General features: G+C 48.2%; 1 protein-coding gene across 2 annotated transcripts in view; it reads right to left on the bottom strand.

The window, feature by feature from the left end:
• ptch1 (patched 1) overlaps positions 1-10,000 on the bottom strand; it is a 52,294-nt gene that overhangs the window by 152 nt on the left and 42,142 nt on the right. For both annotated transcript variants that reach the window (XM_079742071.1, XM_079742072.1), the window contains 6 exons: positions 8,690-8,827; positions 8,081-8,223; positions 3,944-4,043; positions 3,382-3,732; positions 2,701-3,253; positions 1-2,586 (listed from right to left, as the gene is read on the bottom strand). The exon at positions 1-2,586 is cut by the window's left edge and continues 152 nt beyond it. In XM_079742071.1, the coding sequence (XP_079598197.1) occupies positions 2,702-3,253; positions 3,382-3,732; positions 3,944-4,043; positions 8,081-8,223; positions 8,690-8,827 (1,284 nt within the window). In that variant the 3' untranslated portion in view covers positions 1-2,586; position 2,701. The remainder of the gene's footprint in view (positions 2,587-2,700; positions 3,254-3,381; positions 3,733-3,943; positions 4,044-8,080; positions 8,224-8,689; positions 8,828-10,000) is intronic.

The following is a 10,000-nucleotide window of genomic DNA, read 5'->3' as shown; positions in this document are numbered from 1 at the left end:
GGAGGGGTGTCCATGTCATCTCAGAAGACAGTTAGCAATCAAAATGTGCACCTTAAGGTTTCGTTACGGTATATCATTACATATAAACTCTTTAAAAATATACTTCTGTCAAATACCTTGACAACTACTATGTACACTACAAAAATAAATTTTCATATAAATAAATTATATGGCATACATTTATCTTTGTAACTGAAAACAACATACATCCACACCAACCAAGACCAAAATGGCAGCCTGGGAGAACCATTGTTTTTTGTTTTTCCTTTTAAGATCCTCTAAGCGCTATGAGACTCGTAGTGTAAAATGTTATATATTCTTTTTTTCCTATTTAACATTAGTAAGCACTTTATACAGATCAAACTCCATTAATGTAAAAAACATTAAACCGTTATAGTGTTTTTTTTTCAATAGACATAAAAATCCCTGCATTTGTTATCCACTGGCATCGTGACCAATAATGAAAGAAAAAACAAAAACAACATCTTATATTACAAAATATAAATATAGCAAATTGAATATTGAAAATAAAACAAAAAAATTACATTTAAAACGGAATAAAATAGTTGCCAGCCATAATTCGCTCCGTTACTGCCAATGTGACATCAGGAGGAGAAAAACACAAAAAACAAAGACATTGAAAAACAAACAAATACAACAACCTATATTTCATGCAAGCAGCAGAAACAAAACACCGGACAAAAGGAGGATTCTAAAAACCTACGTCAGGTAGCAATGGTAGTGGGGGTGTGGAGATGGATTTCCAAAGTGTAGCTGGCTATGGTGGTGGTGGTTTTGAGTTATTATGATAACATATGGGCACACACACACACACACACACACACAAGCACACACACATCTAGATAGATTCAAATGAATGCAGACATGTAACAGGACATGGATAGCAGAAAGGTAATGATCGAGAGAGGGGGGTACATTCTGACCCGAGGCTCTGGACTGTACCATTGCACTATTAGAGGCGGATTTCAATTAGTCTGCTGGTGTAATGCCGAGGACTTTTATCGCTTGAGGTCATTGCTGATTGCTAGGGCCGAGTTGGGGCCATAGGGGGGTACAGATGAGGGAAATGCACACATGAATCTTTACACAGACGTACAGAGCACATTGTCAGGACATATAGGGCTTAGCCCCTTACACTTTGGCTAGCTTATTGTTGGGGCGGATTTGAACTGAGTTGTTGGTTTTTGTAAGAGAGATGCTTGAACACAGTCAAGACCCCGGTTGAGTTGAGTCCTAGAGTTTTCCCAACTTTAGCTTATTAACTACAAAAAATCCCACAAAGAGAACAATAAGTTCAGCTCTCCTTTCTCCCTGGTCCAGAATCAGTAATGTTACGACCACAATATTTGTGGTTTTGGGTTCCAGAGTTTGGTTCACTGACCGTATGTCAGTATAGAGGAGCGAGAGAGATAGAACAAAATCCTGCTACGTTACAACACCAGAGTAGTTACCTAACTTGAACAGCTAGGCTAAGAACCAACGGAAATGAGGAATCAATTAGGTCACAATGAAGGGGGGCTAAACCTATTGAGCGACAGACACGATCGACCTGAAACAAAACAACAAAAAACATCTTCTTCATATCTGCTTGTCTTAAATAGCACGCATAGCGTGTGTCAAGTTAAACACTAACTGTTTTATAACTACCACAGGCTTGTGATAAAAAAAATCCTCAAAATGCATACCTTTATACAATATATAGACACACACGTATACAATTTTATACTTGTACATACATACACAAGAGCCCTGTTGGGTAATTCTAACAATTTCCCTCATGTTCAAAATGAGTGTAAATGTTAGTGTGTTTTTGAAGATAAATCTGATGGAGGAACCAAGACAAGCCAGGCTTTCACTCATCATACAGCCATACTTAGAAAGAACACCCAGTACACACAAACTCGCACCTGCGCAAACTGATGCACACTTACACACACACACACACACACACACACACTCGTACACAATTCTATTGTTTAAAAGAGACATTTGCATAGAGTTATAAATGTACATTATTTTCAAAATAGTTTAAGCAGCAACGCTGAATGCTGACAGGTATGTAGATGAAGCTTCCTCATGGCACAGATCCACAGAGAACAGTAATCTGAAATCTCTCACACACACACACACACACACACACACAGGCACACACACACACACACAAACACATACATACACAGGCCATGCTTAATGGCAGCCCCAGTCTGTTTACAAAAGAGAAGTTGTACAACTTTGTACAACAATTATAGCTACGTTTTTGTTCATATTTACACGTGTACATCTCTTAAATATAGATAAAAATAGCTATGACAACGACAGTCCACTTGACTACAGTAAATATGAGCACCATGACGCCAACACTGAAGAGTGTCTTGCTGCCTGTGGCCGCGGGACGGTTGCCGGTGCGAGACCGGGTCAGAGTGGGTCAGACCGGGGCCGGACCGGGGCCTGACCGGGGCCGGACCGGGCTGAGCCGAGCAGGGCTGGTTCAGACGGAGCTGGGACAGCTGCGTAACAATACCAATGTGTCCAATCTTTGGTCGTTGTGCTTTCGCTCTCCACCCCCTGAGACAAACAACAAAGTGTCAGCCTTCAGAAATGGTTTATCTCAAAGGATGGTTTTAGAGGCCGTCCTTATTTGAAAGACGGAACTACAATGTCTTCTTGACGGAGGCTCACCTCAGCTCGCCCGTCTGTAGTTCCTCTCGTCGGCCTCAGACTCCATATCCTGCAGCTCCATGGTGTCCATCTTGGCTCCGCCGGGCTCCGGCTGGGTGTCCAGTGGCACGTGAGGGTCCTGAAAGCCAGGCTCCGGCCCGGGCCCCGGCCTTGAAGCAGCTGCACCTGACGGGTAGTAGCCCTCTGCCGCGGTGTACCCCGGGTACGAGGAGGCCGGGTGGCTCTGGCAGGCGGGGGGCGCGGCGTGAACGGCCACGGTGACGGAGGCCGAGGCGGTCACCGTGGTGATGGGTTGGCAGAAAGGGGCGGGGTTTGAGTGGTGAGGTGGGTGGTGATTGGGCCGGTTGTTATGGGAGGGGCGGGCCCTGGGGGCCCTGGGGTCCCTGTGGCCGAAGCCCGCTGAGCCGTGGCGGCCCCCGGCCTCACTGGCCGATTCGAAAGCGTCCGTGCGCGGCTGGCCCGGGGGCTGCTGGCCCTTGGGGTGGTCCCTGTTGCCGTGGCGACGGGAAGCCCCAGGTTGGGGTCGGGGGTCCGTGCCCTGAGGTGGGATGGACTGCAGAAGCAAGCAGAAGGAATAACAGTTCAAATACACTTTCAACCCTTAATCAAAATGAATAGCTCAGCGGAAAAAGAAGCAACTCCAACCAAAGGTCTTCAACCAGAGCGCGTTTGCAATCGTACCGAGGATACGTTGTAGGCTGGGGGCACGGTCTGCCTGGCCGAGTGCCTGTGACCCGCCCCAGCCCTCCGCTCCTCCTCTGTCCTAGCTGCTCTGCCCCTGCTGGTGGGGAGGTGGTACTGCTGCTGCTGCTCCTCTGGCCCTGCGGCCCTAGCTCGCCTCCTGTCTGCCGGGAGGCCGTACTGCTGCAGGTCGTGGCTGGTGTTGGAGCTGTACTCCGAGTCCGAGGAGTCGGACGTGGCACCGGATGCGTTGGTGGCGGGGTCGTGGTGGCGGACCGAGAAGTGGACCACCTGAGGGGGGGCCTCGGGCGAGGGGGTCGGCAGGCGGCTACCACCGTCCACCGGCGTCACCTGGAGAACGCAAGGCACGCGAGGGAAGGAACGAGGCGGTTAGGACACAATGGTCTGACCACTGGCTCCGCAATGGAACCCGACAAATGAGACTAACCGATCACATGTGAATGGATTAAAGTGGATTTCATATTATGGGATTGAAGTCAAGTCAAATGGATTGAATTTGCTTTCAGTTTCAGTTGTATTTGATTTGTTTGTGTTGGCTCACCTCGGGATAAGGTCCAAAGTAGGAGAGCAACACAGGGAGCAGCACCAGTCCATTGAGTACCCCTAGAACGGTGAGGATGGCCAGCACTGCAAAGAAATACCTGCAACACAACACAGACACACACCTCTTAGAGATCCTCATGAGTTCCTCAAGTGCATGTCACGTGACTTTTTCTGAAAACCCCTTTAAAGGGGGGTTTACTGACGGCTTGTTTCCCCCCATATAAAATCCAAACAAAAGCATAAAATGTTTGAAAACCTGGCAGGCGAGAAAGCCATAGATCACCGAGAACAAAACAAACGTCTTGCAGTGGAGACATCAGCAAAACAAAGAAAATACCTAGGTACACCGCAGGAACGAAGCACACAGGCTTCAACGTGGGGAGACAAGATCAACCACCTTAAAGAATACCTCCAGCAACACAAAGAAACAAACACACACACACACACACACACACACACACACACACACAGCACACATTCAAACCCCCCACAGACACACAGGCAGGCAGTTTCTCGGGGCAAAACCAGGAATATACCTCGTACTTGTAATGTGTGTGTGTGTGTGTGTGTATGTGTCTGTGTGTGTGTGTGTGTGTGTGTGTGTGTGTGTGTGTGTGTCTGTGTGCGCGCGCGTGTGTATGTGTGTGTGTGTGTATGTATGTGTGTGTGTGCGTGTGTGTATGTGTGTCTGTGTGCGCGCGCGTGTGTGTGTGTGTGTGTGTATGTGTGTGTGCGTGTGTGTGTGTGTGTGTGTGTGTGTGTGTGTGTATGTGTTTGTGTGTCTTTCTCAAGTCCTGCCAAGGAGGGTTAGTCTTTAGGAAGCCACAGAAAGAAAGGGAAAGGGGGAACCATAATTAGCAAGGGCTGGATAATTCAAAGACCTGGATGAAGAGAAGGAGAGTTGGAGAGGAGGAGGGAGAGGAGAAAAAAAGGGAGGGAAGGGGAAACTGTGTATGTCGTTTTTTGTGTGTGTCTGTGTGTGTGTGTGTGTGTGTAGGGGGTGCACTCATTCCCGGGTGTGTGGCGTATAAGCTAACACGGGGAAAACAAAGAAGTCAGGAATGTGGGGAGAGGGTGGTGGTGAGGGGGGGAGTAAAGAGGGGTGAGAGGAGAGAGTGAGGGGGTAGGAGAGTAGGCTGAGTGGAGAGACAGAGGGAGAGAGAGAGAAAGAGAGCGAGAGGGGCAGGGGTACAAAAGGACATGGGCCTCTCTCTCTTTCCCCACTCTGGCCCTAAAGAGAGCGCGAGAGAGAGAGCGCGGGAGAGAGAGAGAGAGAGAGAGAAAGAGCGAGAGAGAGCGAAAGAGAGAGAGAGCGCGTGAAAGAGAGAGGGCGAGAAAAACAGTGCGAGAGTGAGAGACAAATACACCCAGACAAACAAACAAGGTGATGGTTATAGAATTGAGCAGAATTCAACAGTTGAGTCTTGTGGGAAGAGATGGGGACCTTAGAGGGCCACCCCACCCTGGCCTCTCTCTCCTTCTTCTTCCTCTCTTTTCTCTTCCTCTCTGCCTCTCTTTTCCCTTTCCTTCTTTCAATCTAAGCCCCTGTGAAATTCCCGGTCACTCCACAATCCCCTCTGTCTAATTAAATCTCCAGTGTACCAGGTAAGATAGCCCCTCCCTGCCCCCTCCATCTTCTTGGCCTAGCTGGCCACCACCACCCCAACCATAAGCAGGATCTACAAGCAGTTTAACCTGTATCAGTAAGCAGCCATAACCTGCATATATAACTAACCGTAGCCAACCCCGATAGCCTGCATCTATAAGTAGCGATAATGAGCCGTAACTAGGATAAACAATGACCACGAAAGGCATACAGCAATACCTATCACATCCATGACCAGCATCCATCATCCCCAAGTAGTGAGTTGATGCAGTGTGTGTGTGTGTGTGTCCATGTGTGTAGAGCCACATAGAGCTGTAATACCACACTGAGTGTACCGCTGGGCTGTTTATAGTGAAAACATTCACCGGGTCGACGGCAAAAAAATTGAAAAAACTCAGGGAAACATTTCTTTCAGCGCGAGCAGAAAAATACGAGCGGGGCCCGTTGTTATTGCACCGTCTTGGGGCCCATGCTTTGTTTGCTCAGACAACAGCACGACCTTAAACTGGGGGCCTGTGGCAGGGCCAGAAACCAGAGCACTGCACCAGAGGTGAGGAGAGAAGGCAGAGAGGCCGCCCTGAGTGGGTGTGTGTGGGTGTGTGTGTCTGTGTGCGTGTGTGTGTGTTTGTGTGTGTGTGTGTATTTGAGCGCACCCCCTTGCTGGCAGGCACGCCATCTCTGACCCCCATGATTGCAAGGTCAGAGAGCCTGATGGTGTGTGTTCATGTGTGGAGAGAGGTGGGTGCGTCAATATGTGTGCATGTGTGTGTATACATACTCCTGTGTATGTGTGTGTGAGTATGTGTGTATATACTCCTGTGTAAGTGTGTGTGTTTGTGTGTGTGTGTAAATTCCTGTGTGTGTGTATGTGTGTGTTTTTACTTCCGTGTATAAGTGCATGCGTGTGTGAATACCCGTGTGTGTGTGTGTGTGTGTGTGTGTGTGTGTGTGTGTGTGTGTGTGTGTGTGTGTGTGTGTGTGTGTGTGTGTGCGTGTGTGTGTGTGTGTGTGTGTGTGTGTGTGTGTGCATTTCAAGACCACATAGTTAAAGGTGGCCCCTTTTTCTTTCGAGGAGTAAATCAAGCAAATTATACACGGCTAGGTCGTCCGCTAACGTCCACCGAGAACACGTTGTTACCATGGAAGCACGAGTCCAGGGGACGAGTAAGGAGGCTCTTGACTGGAAGCAGTTCTAACTAGAACTGCTAATGTGGGACCGGGCCATCTTGCCACGTGAGACTTCCTCGCTGGTGCCTTGGTACCTTACACTCATAGTCCTGTGATTAATGATCAGGAGTTGATCTATGCCACAAATAAGCTAACACACACAAACAAACCATTTTAATTTCCACTTCTCCTGACTCTCAATAACTCCTTCCAGTGCTTATAAGTAAAAAAAGTCTTTGGAGGGCAGATATACTGGGAAGATCAAGAAAGCCAGGGTTCTCCTCTTCTGCTACTCCACCCAGCCATTCTCTCTCTCCTTTCCCTCTTGTCTCCCTTCCTCCTGCTCTCTCGTTCACCCCTTCCTTTACTTTACCCCCGTACCTCCTCCCCCTCCTGCCCTCTTTCTCCTCCCCCCGCCTCCCCTGACCTTCAACTCTCACATCCTATCCCCAGTTACCTCTAAAACTCTGTGGCATGAGACAATAAAGCAAGGAGGAAGCAGATGAAAGAGAGAGGGGAGGAGGAGGTAGGGGGCTGGGGTTAACACAGAGAGAGAGCGAGCAGAGAGAGCGAGAGAGAGAGAGAGAGAGAGAGACAGAGAGTGAGAGAGTGTGAGAGAGAGAGAGAGAGAGAGAGAGAGAGAGAGAGAGAGAGACAGAGGGACAGAGAGTGAGAGAGTGTGAGAGAGAGAGAGAGAGAGAGAGAGAGAGAGAGAGAGAGGGAGAGAGAGAGAGAGAGGCCCCCGGAATGAAGTTTCCAGTGACAGATACAACAAAAAAAAGTTCGAAAGAAAGAGGGGAGGACAGATACAATAGGGGTGGAGGAGAAGAAAGAGATGGAGGGGGACAGGATGCGAGGCCGACCTTCATGCTACAGTGGCTTCTCAGGTGGATTCCTGACACGGGACATGCAGGCTCAGGTCCAGCCAGCATAGGCCGGACGCCATTTCACACAGCAGCACTATGCTACACTATAACATACACAATGCTACACTACACTGTAGCACACATCCACCACATCAACACAACACAACCATGCCAGTAGCCAGCTATGAGGTCAGCGATGTCCGGGACCTCTGTAATTTTTTTAGAGCAAAAAAGAAAAAACTTGGAAACTAAATACAACTGTATACAAAAAATCTCTATAAAGAATGCATGCAGTTTAGATTTGTTTATTTTTGTGCAGTGTGTTGTACATCTTGTGGTGCATGTGTGCAACACAACACATGTCATTCAGGCTCTTTTAGAGACATATATGTGTATCTTTATATACCCACATGCAGGTGTACTGGATTAAGCAGTATGAATCAAAAGATTACTGTTTAAATGTTTGACCCGGTGCTGATTCTTGGCGGTGACTCACCTGACGATGAAGTCGAACTCGGAGCCGGCCAGCATGAGGACCCCCAGCAGGGTGGAGAAGGCCCCGTCCAGCACCGGAGCGAACATGTGCTCCAGGGCCAGGAGGGCCCGCTTGTTGCGGTCCCCTATGGCTGTCAGGAAGGCCTGCAGGGACACACATTCACAGCGTCAGATGCAGGCCTCCATTCAGTCCTCCTTCTCAAGATATTACAATTACAACAACAAAACAAAAGCCCAAAACAAGCATTTCTTTCAAGTGTACCAAAAAGCCAAGCTCATTAGCCAACATAATGTAGTCCAGTAGCAGTCATGTCATGTTGCACACATGAGGAAAGGCAAAGCCATAATTAATAATAATTATTTGATAAAAAGAAAAGTCTAACATTGCATTCATTTATTTATTTATTTTAACATGAGTGCCTCTGGTATTCAGCTCCCTGCTGAAAGGTCATGGGTTTGAGTCCCTAAGGGCCCTGACCTAGCCTGTACGGGTTCCCTAGCGCAAGATGCCTAGCCTCTCCTAGCTTCCTAATGATAATGTGTGTGTGAATGGATTCAGGTCGCTTTGGACGCGAGCTAAACCACTGAACCGCGAACGGGTAATGCATACCAGGGCCACGTGGACAGTGAACTCCACCCCGATGCCCACGGAGGCGATGAGGATGACCACAGGCACGGCGCTCAGCTTGATGTCCATCAGGCCCATGAAGCCAAACAGCTCCACGGTCATCAGAGACAGCACCAGCACCTGAGGAACATGGACGCAAGGTTAGCCACCGTGCAGCAGCCTCCGTCAGGACACACATCCTACCACACCGAAGCCTTAACACAAAGAAGTACAGAGTGAAACATGTGCTGTTATTATTACTTTGTCTATATTTTCTTTCTTCGTCCTGTGTAAATGAAAGACCCATGGTAACTCCCGTTTTCTGTCTACTATTTTAAGTCAGTTAAGTATTTACAAAACAAACCACCAGAATAACCAAACCACTAAGAAAGTGTTTTTCTAATCTTGAAACAGACTATAAACCAGATCAGTGTATGTGGCTGCTTTTGCTTTTTTATTAAATATACATATAGAGAAGGACATGGACTCTATAATGCCCATACAGAGGATTTTCTGTCGTTTAATGTTTATTTTGTGTCGTGTTTTTTTTATATTTGAAAAGAGTGGGAGGGACGGGGGGGGAGAGAGTCTACGGGGTTACCACGAGGATCATATGCGTGAGTGCGTTTCTGTCTCCCAGATATGCGCTTAGCAAGGGCACGTGTGTGTGTGTGTGTGTGTGTGTGTGTGTGTGTGTGTGTGTGTGTGTGTGTGTGTGTGTGTGTGTGTGTGTGTGTGTGTGTGTGTGTGTGTGTGTGTGTGTGTGAGTGAAATGTTTATGGGTGTGTGTCGGGGCTTCTGAGAAGTCAGGACAGGAGCTGGGAGTAAATGCCATTATCAGCTGACAGGTGTCAGGTTACCTGGGGCCCGGATCCTTTGAAGAGGCCTAAAGTTGATGGGGGAGGGTAGCTGGCCTGTGTGTGTGTGTGTGTGTGTGTGTGTGTGTGTGTGTGTGTGTGTGTGTGTGTGTGTGTGTGTGCGTGTGTGTGCGTTTGTGTGTGTGTGTGTGTGTGTGTGGAGTGCAGAGAAGTGAGGAATCTTTGGGTGGGGTTAAGTTTGCAGGTCTAAGGGATTAGGGCCTGCGGTGGTGTGCTCTGGACAGAGTGAATGGTTAAACTTGACGCCACACCATAACTTGTCTTTTCATCTCGCTTGTAAAGCCTTAAGGATGAACATGGGGTCCCCTCCTCCCCTGTTAAGAGGGCTCGGGTGGCCTGGCCACCGCCTGTCATAAAAGAAAAATACAAAAAACCAAAAGAGGAAGAACAGAGACCTGCGCGGGTGTCAAGAGTGTGTACGTGTGCATGTGTGTAT

This window comes from Pollachius pollachius, assembly GCF_949987615.1.
Source record: "Pollachius pollachius genome assembly, chromosome: 1".
NCBI lineage: Eukaryota > Metazoa > Chordata > Actinopteri > Gadiformes > Gadidae > Pollachius > Pollachius pollachius.
Note: the sequence above shows the minus strand (reverse complement) of the source record. Positions and strands in the feature narration are given on the sequence as shown.